This window comes from Arachis ipaensis, chromosome B3 (assembly GCF_059453495.1).
Source record: "Arachis ipaensis isolate K30076 ecotype BB chromosome B3, ASM5945349v1, whole genome shotgun sequence".
Classification (NCBI taxonomy): domain Eukaryota; kingdom Viridiplantae; phylum Streptophyta; class Magnoliopsida; order Fabales; family Fabaceae; genus Arachis; species Arachis ipaensis.
The window spans coordinates 14,845,281-14,867,378 of record NC_142438.1 but is presented as its reverse complement, the minus strand read 5'-3'; the positions used below and the strand labels follow the sequence as shown (position 1 = coordinate 14,867,378).

At 32.3% G+C, this 22,098-nt stretch overlaps 1 protein-coding gene across 1 annotated transcript; it reads left to right on the top strand.

Annotated features, from left to right (window-relative positions):
• Positions 1-17,649: 17,649 nt before the first annotated feature.
• On the top strand, positions 17,650-19,466 carry LOC107634203 (protein BEARSKIN2-like). Its single transcript, XM_016337775.3, has 3 exons — positions 17,650-17,887; positions 18,361-18,638; positions 18,719-19,466. Exons 1-3 carry the CDS (start codon positions 17,722-17,724, stop codon positions 19,400-19,402), a joined length of 1,128 nt encoding a protein of 375 aa, XP_016193261.1. The 5' UTR covers positions 17,650-17,721; the 3' UTR covers positions 19,403-19,466.
• Positions 19,467-22,098: the final 2,632 nt, after the last annotated feature.

Sequence of the window (22,098 nt, the reverse complement as noted above, 5' to 3'; positions counted from 1 at the left end):
AACCTTTTGTTATTAAGACCAACGGAGTTTGGTGGATTTTTAAGTGATTAAGGTATCCGTTAATGTCACATTGGATTTACTCTAACTAATGAGGATAAATTAGTCTTTCAATGTTGTTTGATTTTAACATGCCTTAAATCTTAGTTGTGCATAATCTCCAATTATTCATCTTGAAACAAAATCCTATCACAACGCATAATGAATAACACTGAAAGTTCCAGAAGCACGAAGCGCCAAAAAAAAAAAGAATGAAGGGAGCGGCTGGAATTAGAGGAATGACTCAACATATGAAAAAGGGTTAAACCATAAAATCACTCTTAAGTGTAATTGTCAACTATATATAACAATATACAAGTCTAGAACAGTGGATAATCTAGATAAATTGTTCTTAAGGTGTCCAAACTATAGGGTAATTGTTAATTCAATTTATTTTTTAAATTTTGAGTGTTCCATTAAATTGAAATTTATATTTATCATTTATAGTATGTTTTTTGGTTCTTATTATGGGACATATTGCAAATTTTTCAAATGATTGGATGATGTTATCGAAGATGTGAAGATTCAGAAGTTCTATAAGGGGAGTGAAAGATAGATTACTTGATTTGGAGGAGTAAATTATGAGATTGAAAATGAATTGTAAAAATAAGAAAACTCCAAGTAAAATTACTGATAATAGATTTAAAAATGATGTATATTTTATGGATGGTATTTTAATTGCAATTATTGTGAACATGTGGAGTAAGGGTTATGAATGAATCAAATTAGATAGCTTGATGCATGAATGTAATAGTATTATAATTGTATTATTATGAATACAATAATGAATAAGAGTTTTTGAATCATTGTATAATTTATTATGGATGTTGGTGTTAATGAATATAATGTTCACAATAATAAAATGAAATAAAAAAATCAGATAACCATATAGCCATAAGAGCATTATTATATTATCAAAACTTTTAAATAATTGTTTTCAATTACAAGACTTAATCCAAAAAGAGATTGAACACTTGAAGTTTGTGTTACTAAATCAAAACAAAACCTATAACAAACATTATCATAATTGCACAATATATTATATATAATTTAAAACAGAATTTAAATTTATAAAAAGTCTACACAAAATACTAGACAATCATATCCAAAATACTAAAGAATTATATAGAAAATATTACAATTCCTTCCATTCAAGACTTTAACTGAAATTGGAGGAGTGAGGAGTGAGAAATGAGAGAAGGAGTGAGACAGAGGGTGAGAAACACAGAGTGGGTTAGAACTAGAGAACATGTAAAAGATCACAGGATTTGGAATCGAGAAAAGTATTAATGGTTGGAAAATGAGTCTTTCTCCATCTTTGTTGATAATCTCCCCGAAAATATTTCAAAGAATGAATTATTCCATCTGTTTAATTGGACTAGACGGATTAACGATATTTATGTATCACAAAAACAAAAAGGTGGTAATATGTATGTTTTTGCGTTCATCCGATACACAACGAAAGGTGGAGCTCTAAAGGCTATAACAGAAATGAATCGTATGAGATTGAGAGGAAAGATTCTGTACGTGGGAGAAGCGAAGTATAGACGAATAACTGAGACAAAGGTCCAAAAGACAGCTCAGGAAGGAGGTGATAGTTGGAACAAGACAAATTCTCAACCTCAGGAAGGAGATAACCAAAAGCAAGTAGAGAAACTAACAAGGCACCAAAAAGAGCCAGACTCACATGGAAATAGGTGGACAAAGAAAGTAGAAGTATCGGTGGTGAAAGAGAATTTGGAGTAGCTACAGAGAAGTTTGGTCGGCAGTACGACGAAGGCAATTGATTTAAGTTCCTTGAAAAAGATGATTGGAAAAAACCTGCCTCAAGTTGTCCAAGTACGGGAACTGGGAGCATATAAAGTTCTTTTGACTTTTGATTCTGTATTGAATACGAAAGAAGCATATACGTTTAAAATGCATAGTCTCTTGCAATTCTTCCATAGTATATGGAGATGGGATGAGATGGAGCGATGTGAAACTCAAAGAGTGTGGTTAGAATGTTACAGAGTTCCGTTACATGCGTAGTCAGCAGATACCTTTAGTATGTTAGGAGGCCAATGGGGAAGTAGTCGGTTGTGACAAAGTGACAGTGCATGTCTTTTAGTGTTGGACGAGTGCAAATTGATACTTGTATCATGGATATGATTAATGAATGGGTCTATATCACAATAGGTATCAGTGGGTTCGATGTGCTAGTGAAAGAAGTGGGACGGGAGACTTTTGGATTGAATTGTTATGAAGAAGCTAATGAAAAAAGTGACTATAGTTGTGAACAACGAAAAACAGTTGCGGAAAGGGAGTATGTGGGTACGAGCTTAAGAAGTGCACGGGCTACAAAATCGGCGATTTTCAACGACCAGGCAGCCGACGTGGTGATGGGGGAGCTGAGGAAAGACGGAGAAGATAAGGGCAGGTTGGTAATTCCTGAAATTATTTTGAATGAGTGGATTAATGATCATTCAAAACAAAATCAGGTAAAAACGGTAACATATCAACCAATTTATGAAGGAATTGAAGGGAGAGCAGATTGTGTGGGATGTGATCATATTAATTATGAAGCTGATTCTGAAGATATAGTATCATGGATTTATGAAGGTAACTTTAATGGATTAGAAAGGAGGGGCAAAAGGAATAAGAAAAAGAAGGTTCTTTGTAGGCTTGGTGCTAGGCCCAACAATTCAAAGATGTCCAAAAAAGATAGAGAAGGATCTTTGGACCCGGCTTTCTCAATCAACCGGTTCGGTGATGTTGGGTTGGATCTAGAATCAGAGATAGGCTTGATGGAAATAGAGCACCGTTTTCATGATAGGGATGGGCACGCTAGAGAAGGGTCTACGACAAGTGTGTAGGAAGCTGCATCAGCAAAACTTGCGCTAGAAACCGGCGCGAAGAAGATCGAGGGAGATCGTATCGGTGTTGAAGGAGGAAAGCTAAAGATTGGCCACGGCAAAGGAGGTTCAACATGTCAAGGAAAATGCGCAACCCTGACGCCACCTATGTTGGGTCATGAGATCGAAGAAGAGTTGGTGGCGGAGAACTAAGCCGCTACTCTCCCGACGGTAACATTGAATGGAGGGATTGGTGGGTTGGGTGTGTATGTTGATGATGATGGTGCGGAAGACGTTGATAAAGAAATGCGTGATAGGAATGACATTGTGAATAATAGTGGCATGGGTTTCGGCACAAAGGGAACAACATTGACAAAGAGACAGGGGAAGCTATCGGAACATGATGAAGAAGTAGTTGGGAAGAGGGTGGTTGATGATGGTGGTTCGGACAAGAATAAAGGAAGTAAGGAAAACATAAATAATATTTTGGAGGAACAGATGCTTGAAAATAGAAAAACTTGAGACCTAGTGTTGGAATCAGGTGCAATTTTATACAATGAAGAAGATGATGTTATGGCTATTCTCCAAGCATAGAATGAAAAAATTGCTCAGAAAAGAAGATTGGCAAAACAGAAAGAGAAAGCAAGACGCTGCAGGCCCAAAAAAAAGGTGTGTAATAATTTATTAAAATAATTTGTTCTTGGAATGGTAGGGGTTAATGGGTGATGAAAAATTGAGCATGATAAAAAACCTTAAGAAAAATTTAAGTTAAATACGTTAGGCTTGTTTGAGATTAAGTGGCGGATAGTGATGAAATTTGATGTAATAAGAATTCGGGAGAGTGATGCTGCGGGATGAAAATATGTTGAGTCGGAGGGTGCCTCAAGAGGTTTACTGTTAATTTGGGATGAAATAACGGTTAAAATGAGTCGTTGTCATAAAGGGGAGTTTTGGTTGTGTGTTGAAGGGGTCTTACTAAAAATAATTTCAATTATGCTTTCTGTATGGAGTTCATACAAGAGAAGAGAAATTTGCTGTGTGGGAGAAATTGAGTTATATTGCAGAGTTATGTCAGCTTTTATGAGAGACTTCAACGAGATTGTGCATGTGGAGGGGAGAAAGGATGCTGTCAGATTAACAGAGTTTTAGTAAGAATTGATAAAAGAAGATATGCAACTGGTGGACTTTTGCCTAATGATCTTGCAATTGGATTGACAGAATTTTAGTAATATTGGAGTGGTTGAAGATGTTTTCACGAGTACAAAATCAGGAGTACACTATAAGAAAGAGGAGTATAAAAAATAGTTGATGAGTTTCTTTGTAATTTTTTTCTTTTTTAATTTTTCTATTTACTTGTTGTTGTTCTTGCTCCACTTATTATGTTGAGCTCTCTTGTTAAAAAAAAAAGACTTTAACTAAAACTTAAATCTAGGGTTGAAAATGAACTGAAACATTCTTGAAGCTGTTTCACTGCTTGTTGTAGCCAGAATTTCTGTAAAAATACTATCACTTGAATTTATTGTTGATTGCTGTGGTGTGTTTAGCTGTAGTGGAATTTGTTTAGGCCTCACAATTAATTGCTTTTTTTCTAAACAAGACTGGATTCAGTAGCTTAATAGTAAAGAATATTGACTGGATTTTAATTGGAGTTTTAAATTGAGCAGTTGATGTTGTAGGAGCCTAAGGATAATAACAAACACATACAATTTAGGCCCATACGGATAATAAACAATCAAGACATGCTAACATATGAAGAACACCTTTAAAATGTTATCTTTTGTTGGTCAGATATAAAGCTACATTCGTGTAATTGAACGTCTCCCAAATCTTGTAGCAATAAAGTGAGAAATCATTTCCATGTTTCTTTGGTCTCTGATGCAACCACAGTATAAGCCACCACATAGAAATAGTTATTCGAATCTTGAGATACAACAGATAATAATTGTCCCCTATATTAGCCATTTAAAAAACATCCGTCAAGTTCATCAATGTGCGACATCCTTCTTTGAAGCCTTGCTTACATAAACAAATATAAAATTTATTAAATAGTAGAGGAGATTGTGGAATTGGCTCAACTTCCAACAAGACTATGCTTCCAGGGTTGCTTTTCAATATCTCAACCAGGTAATTTCTTAATTTACCATACTGTTCACTTTTCTTACCAATTACTAACTCTCTTGCTTTTTTAAGCGCCCTTTGCATGGTTTTGTAGTGATTTTGCATTTTATAATCCTGCTTTATGTGTTCTAATGCTTTCTTTTGGGTGAGCTTTGGCCGTGTCTGTAACTGCTTCTCAAGTTTTTCAGTAATCCATCTAACATTTGCCTGACTACTTCCAAAGTCCCTATTGTATGTATGCTCAGAAAAAAAGACTTAATTTAAAAACAATCTTCACATGAATTTCATGAGCAAAAAATCAAGAAGGGACAATTTTTCTTAACACACTTGACTCTTGACCTCCCCTTTTCATTCTTTAGCCATTGTAAATATGTAATTCTCTATCCTTAGCTACTGTCCAGTCCTTGAGCGCCTTCTTAAACTGTTTCAAAGTGTCAAACTTCATACCAATTTCTAGTTTCACATCCCCAAATTCAGCATCCTCTGAGAAGTAATCAAAATCAGTCATATTCACATCATCCTCTGCATCGCTTCTAACAGGAGTATGCAAGTCTTCCGATTCATAGTCAAACACTTTCTCATCATCTGAATTCTTGTGAGCACGTATTTTTCTTAAAAAGTACCTAACAAAATGGTCATCTTCAGTATCTTCAGCATTTTTCGGATGTTCATGATGTTCTTCATCTCCATTATCTCCAATTTCAATTGGGTGCTCACTTGAATTAGAATTCCCCACATGCTGTGTAGCATGAAGGTTGTGGAAGGCTTAAAGAAGGGAAGAGGGTGGAATCTATGACCTTCTTTTAAGTTACTATAATAACCCTTTTAAAACAAAGTTGCAATATGAATCTGTTTGAACTCAGCAGCAAAAAATTTATGAGACAATTTCATTTTGTCTCATGAATATCAGAAAATAGAACATAGCAGAGAAGAGAAAAACTAACACCATCATGTATCCTGGTTCGGTTGCCTTGTGCTATGCAACCTACATCCAGTCTCCACCACAACAGTGGTAAAATTTTCACTATAGTTAAAGTATTACATACACCAATTCTACAGGATTGACACAATCCTTCCACACTCAAGTTCTAACCTAACTTGACATTGGCTATGCTAATACCTAACTCTTCACTCTTAGTGCTAACCCAACTAAGAAAGGGATACCTCACAGGTACAAGATACTAGACATAAGACACAGACTTACCTAAAGAAATCTGAAATAACTCTAGACTTTTCTCTCAAGTGTATCACTCAGCCTCTTTCCACTCATTGGCTTTTACTTGAGCTCTCTCAATATGCCTTTTCACTCTAGAAATTACAGAAAGATAAACATTAAAAAGTAAATTACAATCTGTAAAACATGAAGGAGATTGACTCTTCAACAGCCCTTTTTGCTATATGATAAACCAGATTTGCATGTCTCTGATTCAGTTCTTCATTTTTGGCGGAATGCTTCTTTGAAAGAAAGCACTGTCCAAGTAAATGAACTTCTTCAGAGAGTTTCTTCACAAAACAAAACCTCAATTACACTGGGTTATCTCTCCTTGTCTTCTGAATGAAGAAAAATCTTCTTTTATCTCCTTGCATGTTGCTGGATTGTTCTCCCTAGGTCAACTTCTTGAGCCTTGTGCGTCACCAACCCACCATCTCACCTTTTTTCCATTAATCCTCAGAATAGAAATTTTGATTCTTACATTCTCTTGTTGACCAAAAACCATAGAAAGCAGAAAACAGATATCCTCAATGGTAAACCCAAATCTTGGCCATTGAAAAGCTACTTGGCCCCCAAGACTCACTTGTGACCGTAGATGCACAGCAGTGAAGAACAGATAACATCTTTCCCATGTATCCCATTTTAGACTGAGCAGAGAGTTGGAAAGAGGAGAAGAACATATGATGCATGCATAAGAAAATGGGTTACCTTTTAGCTCTGTCTTAGCTTGATGTGGTTTGAAATGGTTGATTAGACATCTGCCTTTCAAGCTTAATCTTTCTCTTTCTTGCTTCTTTGGTGATTAGCTTAGGGAAGAAGCTCTCTCTCTTTCTTCTGTGATTTCTGACCAAGAGGAAAAAAGTGAACGTTGATTTGGTGAAAGTAAGTGAAAGGGAATTGTTTGCTATCAGGCATGGATCAGATCATTTCATTTGGCCCGTCTGATTCCTTGCTTTTGATTTTCTTTGGGCTTCTTATTTATTTGTAGCCCACCAGCATGATTTCATTTGTTTCATATTGGGTTGCAGCTGAGTATTAAATTTTTGGCCTGCATCACTTTAACCAAAATAATCAAAACTAATTAGTTAATTTTCCAATAAATTAATGTTTGTCATCATTAATTAATTTAGTTAATTTCTTAACTCAATATAGCCTCTTGTCGCAATCTTGAACTCCTTCTCGACTTCTTATATTCTTTCTTCTTTCGACATTTAGGAAATTTGCTAAGTTTAGGACTTTCTTCATTAGTAACTTTTTTTTTCTTTTGAAGAATGGTTATTGTTTGCAGTCTTCTTCTTTTTCATCTCTCTTGCAAGCTCCTCTTCGACATCAGTGTTTGATTCTCCAAAATTAGGAGGTGGGGGTTTGTACAACTTATCTTCAGCGCTCTTGTAACTATCATCATCACTGTCATCATCAGAAATAAGAGGATCATCGGCTTCATCATAGCGGAAATGGATCCTCTCAATTTTTTTTTAACAATTGAGAGAGTAAAGTGTGATCTCTCACCATTAATTTTATAAGTGGGACCAAGAATAAATATGAGAGAGAAGCAATAAAGGGTTAGAGATCACACTTTACACTCTTAATTTTTTTTTAACAATTGAGAGGATCCATTCCCCATCATAGCCTATAGCATCTTCACCACTAAGAATATGATGCTCAAAATATATATAGAACTCCTCACTCTTTGTTTTGCATTTTGTGCTCCTTTAAAGCATTGATCTTTGAATCTCCAAAAATAGGATGCAAACCGACTTCTAAATTAGTAGCATTTGGATCAAACCACATCATTGCTTTGTAATCACCGTATCCAAATCTCTTGAACAGTTCCTTTAAGTCAAAGAAGTTGATAAGGTCCAGATCCATCTTTGGAAACCTCTCAACTAACCTATCTCGATAACTCAACTCTCTCCGTTTGTTCCTCACAAATTTTTCTCCATGGTTGAACACAAAATAGCAAATTCCTCCATCTGCTAAGTAGAAACACAATTATCATTTGAATATATTGGGACAACAGTTAACTAAGGAATCAAAAACAGGTTTATCTTTTTTTTATTATGACATAAATAATACTAAAAGTGATACTAGTCTTTGTGCTAATCACTACTTTCAGTAATCATAAACAAATAAGCAAAAACCCCACAAAGTAACAACAAATGCATAAACAATTCTTAATGTGGTAAAATGTGTCATTCTTAATAAAATAAGCTGAAAACTATGTTTTCCAAAAGATTAAAAATTTGTTTCAAACAATGGGCCCACCATAAAGGCAACTGACAAAGGAATACACTAACTGACAAAAGCATCAATATTTTTTTACCTGAGTCAAGAATGTCTCTGCTGATACCGGTTTTCTTAACGACATCTTCTTCCTTGTTGGTACATTGAAAGAAGAATTGTGACTTTTGTTACTGCACTAAGCTAAGACTCTTTGACTTCAACTTCTCCCTTAGGGTTAATGGGTAAAAACAGAGGATAACTGAAGAGGTTAAGAGCTAAAGTGAAATAAATATAAAAGAAGAAAATTTCAAAACGACATCGTACTACGGATGTGGCAGAAACAGACACGTCAATTCTCGTAATGGGACAACAAAGCAACTCCGTTCCGTTTGTTACATGGGCTGATGGAAGGATGTAATGTGTCTAACGTCTGCTTTTTTGGGGGATGTATTTGTCATTTTTTTTAGGGGATAAATTGTCTGAACGCAAAATCCTTGATGCAAGAGAAGAACACTAAAGCTACTGTTCTGGTTTCGATTCCTCCATTTTTGAAACTGTAACACTCTCATCCTTGTTCTGCTTCAAACTTGTTCCTCTGCCATGTTGATGTTCTAATCCTAGTCACATATATTCTTATTTTATTTTTGCCACTTTGCTTCTAAAATTTTGTTGCAACCAGTATTGGTATCGATGCCGTTTTGGAACTATTGTAGTTGCTGCTCGTTCTGTGTGAGGCTACTGCTGTTACGAGATAGGAAAAAGGAATTTGTCCCGGTTAACGATTTCTTCGAATTCCAGTTAATTGAGGTAGGGGATGTATTTCAAAATTAACTGTTTTAATTCACGAATGCCAATGGGGTCTAGTGAGTAACTGCAAATAATTTATAAATATTTTGTGTGATTAATTGATAGAGATAAGCTTAGATTGAGGTTGTAAAATTGTGATTGGTGTGGTATTCAGAATGATTTTAATTTGAGGCTGTGATTCGTGAATAATGATTTAATTGTTTGAAAGTAACTAATTACTCGAATTCCTGGTTACGCTGATTTCTTGATTTAGTTATGAAATTGAGATTTATTTGATGATGATGGATATTGTTGCAAGCTTGTTTGAGAATTATTGGTTGCTGGATATGTTAATTTTACTGAATAATATTGTGTTGAGTGTTAAATTGATTTCGGCTTCTGCTCGATTTGGAATTATTGCGATGATGGTTTGATTGTGACTGTTTCGTGAGTATTGAGAATGAGTGCTTGTAAATTTTGGCTATATTATCAACAACTTTGGTCACTAAACTGAATGGGCTGAGAATCTTGCTGTTTTGATCGTTGTTGAGAAAAAAGATCAATGAACTGTGGAAATTAAGGTTTGATGAACCAAAAACAGATTGAGCTTGGATTTCTAAACTGACTTCCTAAAATTGATTCCTTAACTGAAGCAATAATTTTGAGGTTTTATGAATAATTTTAGAATTACCAAAAATTATATGGCGATAAAATATGTTGATTATTAAGAATTCCGTTGATTTGATAACTGTTGAGAAAAGGGTTGGTGAATTGTTGAGAAAATAGAGAAAGTGCTGTCGAAATTTTATAAAATTTGAGACTTTGTCTGAAATGCTATTTTTAAAAGATTTGGTTTTAAAAAATTAAATTATTTGAGATTTATTTAGTTAAGAAAAAATATATTCTATTTTGCATTCAATTTATTAAGAAATGTATACTGTTTTAAATCCAATCTTTTGAGAAGAGATCTTGTTTAAATTATAATATGAGTTCGGTTTGATAAGAAAGAAAAGAAGAAGAACGAAAAGTAAAAGAAAGTGAGATAATTAAAGGAATCTCTGCCACAGGAGAGAAGAAAACAAAGATTAAAAGAATGCATTAACTGAAGGGGATCTCTGCCATAGGAGAGCAGAGGGCAAAGATAAAGAACAAGCTTTAAAAGACTGTCTGCCACATGAGAGCAGATGCGACTTTGTTTGGGCCTTAGTGCCAAATGTATAGTGGAGACGCCCACACACTGAGAACTGTTTTCCAGATGTAAGAACATTGATTTGAAAGTCACACTATATGCGGCCTAGCCGTAAGACTTATAAGCACACTGTATGCATCTGGAAAGCCATATCTGGGACTCGTGCCTGGGTAATGTTGGGAGCAGGTAGGCAACCGACACATGAGCTTATGGCCTGCGTAGGACTAGACATGCATCATCCTTGTTTGCGCACTTGCATTTGGTTGTGTTTGCTTATCTTGTTTCTCTGCCATTGTGCTGTTTGTCTTGTTATAATTTGTTTGTGTGTTGATCTGTTTCTTGTGCTATTAAGTTGTGATTGAGATTGTTTTAAGTTCGGAAATTTTAAAGTAAGGTAATTAATTATATAAAATAAAAGTAAAAAGTATTTCCAAAGGTTTAACAAAATAATTTTATTGAGTAAGTTACTTATTTGCATTATATTCATTAATTTTACGGCATTTTCATTCTCTACTGAGAACTGTAGTTTGTTCTCACTCTAAAATCTTCCACCATTTCAGTGACACAGGTTCGAAGACTCAGTATGAAACTGCAGATGATTAGTAGATTTACTTATGATTCCTGTCGCTTTTATAGAATTCCCTCGCTCTTGTTGCTTTAGTTTCTATTTTATCCAGAGGGATATGTATTGTATTTGAGTTTTATATTAAATTTATTTGTATAACACTTATTATTAATAGTATTTATGTGATTATTATTATTTGAAGATCTTTTATACGTGGTTTGAATTAATAGAAACAAAATTTTGTGAAATTTAGTAACGCCTTACTTTTGGTACGATCATATTGTACTAAAAGTTAGGGTGTTACATATTTAAAATAAATTAGTAAATAAAATATATAAAATATTCATACTAATATATAATTTATTTAATATGTTATTATTTTAATATCATGAGAAAATAAATAAATATTAAAAGAATTTTATTTTTATGTATATATATTTTTTTGCTATTCAATTAGAATTTGTTATAAAAATTAAAGTATTTTCTATAAGATAATAAATTTAAAAGTTAAGGAAAAAATTAAAAAGATAGAAGAAACAATGAAAAAAGAATTCATTCAAACAAATGGTTAATGAAAAAATAAAGAATAGAAAGAACAATTAAAAAAAATTTGTTGATCAAAATAATTGGCCTAAAAAAATATAATATACTATTAGTGTCAAAATGTAACAATTGAAATTTGAAGTCAAGTTATAGGACAAAGAATATTTTAATTAGCCACTATTAGACTAATAATTCAATTTTAAAGTTAAATACATCATCATATAATATATAAAAATTTTAAAATTTTTTGTATGATTCCCACTGGAGCCCCTCTAAATCTGTCCCTAGGTTGGAGGTTGCAGGTGATGGAGTTGAGGGTAGAGACTGGGGAGTAAGGTATATGCTGGTGTGGTGTACTTAATTTAAAAATTGAAATTGAGATTGAAATTAGGATTAAAATTTTTAAATTGAGATAACTAAAGAGTAAAATCCAAACAAAAAGTTGATTAATTTTTTACTATAAAAAAATAAAAAATAAAAAATAAAAATACTTTTGAAATTTATCAAAAAGATTAAGAATAAAACAGTAGAAAAATTAAATGTCAGAATTATTTTTTTAACTATTCGTTAAAATTATAGAAAAAACATAGAAATTTATCCTATTTTTAAATTTGACCATATAAAGAGGAAAAAAAAAAGATGATGGGAAGGATAAAAGTTGACTTTGATTATTCTGTTTGTGGTCGAGAAAACTTTTAAAGTTTTGTTTGTGATTCATGTTACCTATATATAAAAAATTAGTCAAATATATAGAATATAATATGTATTAAACTATAAAATATTTATTAAAATAATGAAAAATATATATTTGTACACAAATTCATAATAGTTATTTTTATGGGTGCATATACCATCTTTTAACTATATAAGTATATATAGAGGAGAATTAATTGTTATACCACAAAAAAGAGATGAACGACAAATGGTAACTCTACACAAAAAAAAAAAAAAAAATCCTATTACAAACGCTCTATTATCAATGAGAAAGAAAAAAATACATAAACAATCTAGTTTCAATCTCAAACTTCAAAATTACAATTTTATTAAAAATACTAGGTACACAAAAAATCAATTATTATATATTAATTTATTTTTAATATATATGTAATGTAATAGCTAAATTTTTATGGATACTTATCGTGATTGTAATTTTATTATCACCCATCTTCATTATTCTTCCTAAGAGCTAAAACTAGAGCTAAAGCTCAATCTCAGCCTCAAAACTAATATCATATCTCAAACCTCAAACATTTAATTTTCATCCTTAACCAATATGAGATTCTAGAATTTGGGTGGGAGAGAGCGCACGCAGCATTTATTATTTTTGAGGAATGCTAGGGCCAGCAATTTTTGTGATTTATAACTATTAAATAGTCATCAATGATGGTTTTAATGGTGTGAGATTGGTGTGAGATTTCATCCAATAGCTCACTCTTCTTTGCTGGTTACATGATGGCCAAAATTTAACAAAGTTGCTGGCCCCTAGACTTGTTCATTATTTTTTGTTATTTTTTTTAGTTATTAACCTAATTTTTTTAGTTTATCAATCTAATAATATATTTTTATCGATCCCACACTTTTAAACATATATTACTAATTAAAAAATACATTCTAATAGTTCTCCAGTATTAGCATTCCTGTTATAATGCTTTAGTAGTTCTCTAATAATCTCCCTTGGACCATTTTCTTGTGGATCTAGTTTTGAGCGGATTCAACCCCATGTGGGAGTTCCCTTCATATGGTGACACTGTTGATTTCATCATCTTCAATGTTTAATTTTTAGTCTATTGATCTTTTAGTTTATTTTTCATGATTTCTCCCCATAATTTAATTCTTTATTTGATATTTTATTTAATTAAGGACATGTTTAATTGGTTGGGGGATAAAAGTTAAGGTGAATTTTATGTATAAATTTAATTTGCACATAAAATTATTTGAATGAAATTTACTACCCTTACTAATTACCCAATCAAATATATACCCTAACTCTTAGCATTTGTGTGGAGCTTTGGTAGAACACGAGGGTTTTTTAATTATTATTATCTATTGAGTTAGTGGTTCATTATTGTGGTTTTGCAATGATGCATGTGGCCTAATGCCTTCTTGCTATTCATGGGTCACTCCCAATGTAACTCCATATAAGTAAAAGAACTACACCTTTCGGATTTGTCTAGAGAAACATATATTCAAGTATTAGGAAACACTACTACTTCAAAGTGCCATGGAGATGTGCTTTATTTGGATTTTAGAAAGAACACTCTGAAAATTATGTTTGTGAAATTTGTCAAGTGAATATATATGAAGCTATTAATCTATGAACCTATGCCACAAGTATCACTGCTACCATATACAGCCGGTGTCTAAGACTAAGAGTGACAGTCAAATATTCAAATCATTAGTGAGCACGCTTCAAGCTTGCATTGCCCACCTTATAGGTATATATTGTTATGTGTGGTGCAAAATAGTCTTTACAAATATATTTCATACTATAATATTGGAGTCCTGCTAGAGCCAATGGAATATTTGTACAATATGTATAATGGGATCAAACTTTTAACTTTTTGGATCTAGAATTCTGATACCATGTCATAATACCATTCATCTCAAAGCTTACGCTGATATAAAAAGGTAACACTAATGGTTATATCTCTAATACTCCATAAACCTCTATTATAGACATTGTACAAATATTTCATTGGCTCCCTATACTTTTTCATAATATTAATATTAAATATATACTAAATTCAGCCACTAATATAAAATACATTATAAAATATATATATTAAAAATAATTTAAATAATATATATTTATACACAAATATATAATGACTGATTTTTGTATATATACATAGTATTTTTATAAATTTATATATGTGATCAGTTTTATTTAGATTAGAGAGACAACAAAAATCAATTAATAAAAAATTTACCGAATTAAAAAATTTAAATTTAAATTAATCAGCTAAAATTTATATTGGACTTTTTTTTTTAATTTTCTGAAATTTATTCGTATGTAAGTTTCACTGACTTGGAATTGTAGGACTAGCTTGTGTGTATATATATTAACTAATGAAAATTGTCTACTAAATAATAAATTAGTGCACGTATAAGACGATATTCAAATTTCGACACCTATTTAAATAAATTAATTATTAGACTAACTTAAATTAATTAATAATTTAATAATATAATTATTCTTAAACAATGAAAATATTTAACTATGTGCCCACTCCCCCACTAAATGATAATATTCCCTATATTAATACTAATGCATTAATTACACAAATTAAATTAAACTAAATTTCTAATTTGTTAGTTAGATATATATTTACGTTCGTTCGGATCGGAGGATAAATTATTGAATCATCAAGAGCCATCCAGTCTGAACTAATATCTTAAACTGTGAATATATATGGATTCAATAATACATCCCACTACTAGTTCAGTTTTAACCAAAGAAGATAACTTCAAAATCAAGATATGGATACCATATATCAGGACAATGTATGAAAACTAGGAATTCATATCTATATATAATATATAAGCTTTTATTGTACAAATTTTCCACTGCAGATTTGAGTCAACATGACTGAAAAGCTGTCATCACCAATTAATTATTTGATTCCGTCTACATACAGGAGAAATATGTATGCATGAATGCAAATAGAGAAATGAAGTTTCGATGAATAGAGCTGATGACTACTTAATGCACATTACATTATAATACAACCACGTTAACTAATTTCAGCCAATAAATAAATAAATAATTATTGGACTACAATTTAACAAATTCAATCACATTATTTTATTTTTTATTATACTTTCAACCTTTTTTTATTTTTTTTAACACCACAATTTCACTTATTTATCATTCATAACTATTTCTAACTACATCTTAAATTTTAATAAATCTAATAAATTCTAAATTTTAAATGCTAAACTTTAAATTCTAAATTCTAAATTATCTTTATTTTGTTTCACTTTAAAATATTCTTTTTACTTAAATTTTAAATATTCTTATTATTTTTAATGTTAGAGGTTTCTTTTTAACAATTTTTCCCTATATGTTAGCTAAATTTCAAATTAATTAGCTGAATTAAGTTTGATCCCTAGTCAATAAGTTAATGATTGGAACTAATAACTCAATGATTTGTAGCTTCTAACAGGTTATTACTATCATTCTTTTGGTTTTGATATAAAAAAGTTTCTAGATACAATTCACCATTCACCAACTATATTCAATTCTATAAACAAACATCAGAAGAGATATATACATATAATTGATTGATGATATTGAAGGATCGCAAAAGCTCATAGGGAAGGGGGATAATAAATCAGAAAAAAATACAGAAAGAAAGCGTGCAACTGAATCAAACTATAACAATCTGAAGAGGCCTTAGGTCATACCCACATGTGCATGCCCCAGCTATGGCGACTGCGTCTCCAACTGTTTCTATGGACATTTAAGGCTGACCCAAAATTTCTCAAAAGTTTTATGCGATCGTCAATAATTTTGTATAAAAAAATTATAAAGAAGAATTTTGTTAGTATAAAACTTCGGCCGTCCAATGAAATGCGGAAATCCCAAGAAGCTTTAGTAGCTATTTTTCCACACATTGCTTTAACAACAATCAAATAACCTATATTTCTATTTCTCGGGATCGTTTACTGATTTAATTATTTGCTGAAAACTAGTTAACCTATTTTTGTAGCAAGATTTAGTTGACAGCCTTCGGCCACGCGCGTGGATTATACTATATGCAACAATATATATATAGCATCAACATTATTATTCGGTGTTATTATTCATAGACTATACATATTCTTTTTCACATTTGATATATATATATATGCATACACCATACATTAATACTGGTATGATTTTACCCTCTCTATATATGTATTACACTAAATCTGTCCCTCATTGCTAGCATGAAAAATCGTTATAACGTGAATAATACTGGCCATGGTAATGTTGGTGCTGACCTTTAGATAAAAAATACAATGTCCTTGATTTTGCTTGGTAGGTCCCCGTACTATAGTACTATATTCTCCAGCCATTGTTGGGTTTTATTTGGGGCACGAACCCCTCTTCCTTTGAAGTATCGAAAATTATCCTAAAGCAGAGGGTTTTGACCAAGTTAGCTTTAACCACAAATTAAGCATGTTGCTTCTGTATACCTTAGGTTCGCATTAACGTAATAATTAGTTCGGACAATCACACGGGTCCCTAATAACATACATAAATTCCACCATATTAAGTTTAATTTACTGCTAACATAATATCAAGATAGGGAAACGAGACATCATATATCATACCTTTACGCATAAGCACGGTTCTGATAATGGTGCACACGAACAAATTAAATTTAAGATATTTAAGTTTTATCATTAATTAATGGGTTTGCTGTTAATAATAATATCATCGTCAAATTATTAGTAGGTCATGCAAATGTATTCATTACCTTTAAGCATAAGCACTGAGATTAACTATAGTCATAGCTGCACCATATATATATACCCTCCATTATTTGTACTTTGAATATTTTGATTTCTGCTAATAAATATACCACCTATTTCATCTTTCGCGTTATTAATTATTGTAGATCAAACCAGTCGGTTCAATTAGTTATTAGACCGATTCAGTTTAAGATAAATATTATTTGGCAACAAATTAATTAATTGAACATAAAAAAAATTAATTAAAAAGTCGAATCTATTTTTTAGCAATTAATTAATTTAAAATAATAAATTATATTTTTTAGTTATCCAATTCAACTCTAGCTAAATCTCTGAATCTTTAATTATTATTATGGAAAAAAAAATATACGGATAGGGGAGTGTAGCTTACGCTCCTTATACGCTAGTGGGGGAAGATGTATGATTAAGAAGAGAAAAGAATTAATAAGAATAGAAAAATAAGAATGATAGAGATATAGGTAAGAGATAGTCACATTCATTTGGGCAAACTTGGTTTTTACGATAAGTAGCTTTAACCATTCCCGTCGGCGTAGTCACCGGCCGTCAACCCTTTCTCTATAGTTACATACAGTGGGTGGCGTTGACAACCATCACGGTATATAAGTCCCATGCCTCAATCACCACCTACAAAATTTATTGCTACCCTCCATCATCATCTATCACTTTCCTTCCTTCCAAGTTCAAATTAAATTTCAGCTAAGTAGTAGTAGTAGTAGTAAGTGATTATTCTAGCTTGATGGGTTCTTCTAATAACGGTGGTGTGCCACCGGGGTTTCGATTTCATCCAACCGATGAGGAATTGCTTCATTACTACTTGAAGAAGAAGGTGTCGTTTCAGAAGTTTGACATGGATGTTATTAGAGAGGTCGACCTCAACAAGATGGAGCCTTGGGACTTGCAAGGTAATTAAATTAACTTAATGTAATTTCCTTTAGTTCTTATAAGTTTTGAGCTTAATTCTTGTTTTATCTCCCGTTTTCGTTACTCAATTCATATTATTGATTTTTACTATATAATAAACTAGTATGATAATAAACAAGATGACATAACTTGCATTGTATGGATTGTTTTCCAACACCGATCTATCTGCTGAAATTAATCTTGAAACGTAAATTTATTAATTATTACTACATGGTGGATGAATGACAGGGTTTATTATGAGTTGTTGTAAGCTTATATGTTGGTGAATAAAAGAATGGAATTAGTAGGCCATGGTGCATATATTATTTGACTTGTTTTGTTCAATTTGATGCATAACTGCCTCGTAGTATAATTTGATATCAGGAGACTGTCACTCAAGTATATATATTTTCGTGTATGATTTATCATACTCTTGGATTTGTTGGAGGTTCATGAATGGAATCTTGTTATGCAGAAAGATGCAGAATAGGGTCAACACCACAAAACGAGTGGTATTTCTTCAGCCACAAGGATAGAAAGTACCCAACAGGGTCAAGGACAAACCGAGCAACGAACGCAGGGTTCTGGAAAGCGACGGGAAGAGACAAGTGCATAAGGAACACCTACAAGAAGATTGGGATGAGAAAGACACTTGTGTTCTACAAAGGTAGAGCCCCTCATGGCCAGAAGACTGATTGGATAATGCACGAGTACCGCCTTGAAGATTCCAATGATCCACAAGCAAATGCCAACGTATGTATATCTAACTCATTTTGTCGTGAATTAAATGACTAGTTAGATATCTACTATATATTGTTGATATTGTTTTGTAGGAAGATGGGTGGGTGGTGTGCAGGGTGTTCAAGAAGAAGAACCTATTCAAGATTGGAAATGAAGGAGGTGGTGGCTCCACACACACCTCATCGGACCAGCAACTCAACAACTCAACGGCCACCAATGCTCGTTCCTTCATGCAAAGGGAAAACCACTACCTACTGCAAAACCCTAGGAATGGGAACCCATCCTCTTCATCCTCAGGCTTTGATGAACTCGATAAACCCGAGCTCGGTCTCCATCACTATCCTCACATGCAAACCCCACACTATTCACTCTTCCATCACTCCCAACCACTTCTTCATCCCCAGGCCCACAAGCCCATCGTCTATGACTACTCTTATGCACCCGCCCTTCCTTCAGACCCTCCTGTCATCGCTAAGCAGCTCATGACTAACCCTAGAGACTGCGATAGCGGTGGCAGCGAGGGTCTGAGGTACCAGCAGGTTTCCGAGCCTGGTATGGAGGTTGGATCATGTGAACAAGCCCAGGAAATGGGCGCCGCAAGAGGAGGAGGAGAAGGAATGAATGAATGGGGTGTGCTTGATAGGCTTGTAACCGGGAACCTTGGAAATGAAGATTCAGCCAACAAAGGGATTAGGTTTGAAGATGCAAATCCACATCAGATTAACCAGCTTTCTTTGAGGGGAGAGATGGATTTCTGGGGCTATGGGAAACAATAACTTCCTCCATGATTGAAGATAAATAAGAGTTCCATCCTTGCCTCTAATTAACCATTTAATTAAATATGGGGAGAAACAAAGAAAGACATTTATATATATTTTGATACAGATTATTGAAGATTGTTATCTCTATGTTTTTATTTTTCGATTCGATATTATTGTTTGTTTAGTACCCATAGAGTCAATTGGAAAATGCAGTTGCAATTGCAAGTGCAATACATGGTTATTGATGTTAATTATAGTATTGACTATGTACTACTTTATGCAACCTGCATGACTTTTTTCTTAGCTTGGATCAACATTAATAACTTGGTACCGATACTCATTATTATTACAGAAGAAATACAATTAAACTGTATTTGGATGAATTATTAAAAAGAGAAAATATATTTAATCACTTTACCTATACACTAAAAATCAATTATCAATTAATCATAAATATAAAAATATGTATTTGATATTTCTTTGAAAAAGTTCATTATACTACTACAAATAATTTTAATTATTTTACTATGATATGATTGATCATTTTAATGGTTAATTATTTAGTTAAAAAAATATATAAATTAATATATATAAATAAATACAAATATAAAATAATTAATTTAATTACTAATTTTTACTATATATTGAGAATTTTGTTTCGGTAAAGAGCATGTCAAATCTTTTAACAAAAAATGGTTTTTTCGGATATTAATAAAAAAACATTTTATGAACAGATAAATTCAATCGAAAATTATTAGAATTATCTTTAAATGAAAGATGCACGTGCATGTTCAATAAAAGTTTGTTTTTATAGAATGATTTATCTGAATCAAACTAAACCAACCAATTTTTTTTTAAAAAAAATTGTTCTTTAAAGATAATAAAAATGGCAATTTTTTTTGCTGAGCAGATATTTGCGAAAATTTATCTGTCGAAAAATAAATATAGAAGCCATTTTTCTTTTGTGGATGACAGAAATGGATACCCATCTAATAAATGGAGTAGAGACAGGAGAAAAGATATTCGCCCCGTGAATATTAGTATAATACTTGAGGAATATAAAATTACATAAATACCCATATATATAAAGTTAAAAATTCTAATATTTTATTCTAGATCTCAGCCTCACTTCAAATTCACTCTCTCCCTCACCCAACAGCCTTACCTTGACCTAGTCACCTCCTTCTTCTTTTGCCTTCAGCGGCTGCTTCTCGTCTCCACCAACAGCGTCATTGCCTTTTCCTCCCGCCTCGTCACCTCGCCAACCACTCCAAGGTTCTCTGCATCTCCGCCGCTTACAAGCCTCATCTTTGGTCACCATCCTCTCACTCACTGTCACCGCCTCATCGTCGCCGTCTCATTCAACAGCGTCACCGTCTCCTGCTCCATGCTCGTTTATTATCATTGCAACCTCCTAATCAATCTTCCTCGTCGTTGCCGCCTCTAACAAAATCGTCACCACTACCAGCACAGTCGTCGTCGCCGCCGCATCAATAAGTCCCTTTCTTTGATTAGTTTCTTTTGAGTTTTTTTTTCAACATTTGGGGTTTAGGATTTTTTTAATGTTTGAAATGGTTGAATTTAAAATTGTTAATCTTTTGAGTTTGTATCTTTATTTGTGCAATTGTTGAATTTTTATTTGGGAATTTATGATTTGTTCAATTATTAATTTTCTGTATTTGAAATTGTTTTTGTTAATCTTCCAAGTTTTATCTTTGTTTAGGCAATTGTTATTGAATTTTTATTTAGAAATTTAGGATTTATTCAATTGTTAATTTTCTATGTTCAATTATTAATTTGTAAAATCCGCGGATATCTGTGGATATCCAGATCCCCGGATACGGGATCTCCGTTATCCGTAACAAAGACAGGGCAGGGACGGGAGATAGATTATGGTGATCGATGGGGGTGGGGGGTATGTTCCTACCCCATGGGGACTTGTTGTCATTCCTAAAAAATAAGTCTATTTTTTGGTTGAACCGTAACATAACAGACGCTAATATTACCCTTATATTTTCACATAAAAAATTTTAACTATCTTCATATATATATAATTACCTTTTATAAACTCTAAACATCTTGATGAGATAATTTATTTACTTCAAAATAAAAAATTTTAAAATACTTTCTTATAAAAAAAATCTCAAATTCCTTTATCATTATTTTTAAAGGATAAATGACATAAACAAATTAATGGCTTCCAATATTATACTAATGTCTTAAAACAAAATAACTTATATGTATGTCTCATTTTAACAATACAATTATGTAAATTGAAGCTATTTCCTTCGATTTACAAGAAGTCTATGTAAATCGAATCCATCTTATTCGATTTAGCTAGTGTTATAACAAGTCTATATAAATCGAATCCATTTAATTAGATTTACTATATAAGGAGGAGTATTCGTGACATAATTTAAAACAAGTTATTTTGATTTACTTCGTTTGATGCACCCAAAGTAAATCGAATCTAATTTATTCGATTTACTAATACACGATTGCAACTGTATAAATTAAATTAAATTAATTCGATTTACTAAAGAATATATTCTATATAAATACAATTAGAACGTTAGGTATTTATTAGAGTGAAATTCACAATGGTTAGTAAAGATAGTTTTTTAGTTTTTGTACATTACAGAGGAACGATTAAGAAAAAAATACGAGAGGAAATAAAATTTACTTATAAAAATCCGTTGAGTGTCTTTACT

What these genes read in the sequence shown, in the direction of transcription:
- LOC107634203 (XM_016337775.3), top strand. Translation starts at nt 17,722, where the DNA reads ATGGGTTCTTCTAATAACGGTGGTGTGCCACCGGGGTTTCGATTTCAT. An exon ending in GGAGCCTTGGGACTTGCAAG is followed by an intron (nt 17,888 to 18,360) that starts GTAATTAAATTA and finishes CTTGTTATGCAG; the next exon opens with AAAGATGCAGAATAGGGTCA. An exon ending in ATCCACAAGCAAATGCCAAC is followed by an intron (nt 18,639 to 18,718) that starts GTATGTATATCT and finishes ATTGTTTTGTAG; the next exon opens with GAAGATGGGTGGGTGGTGTG.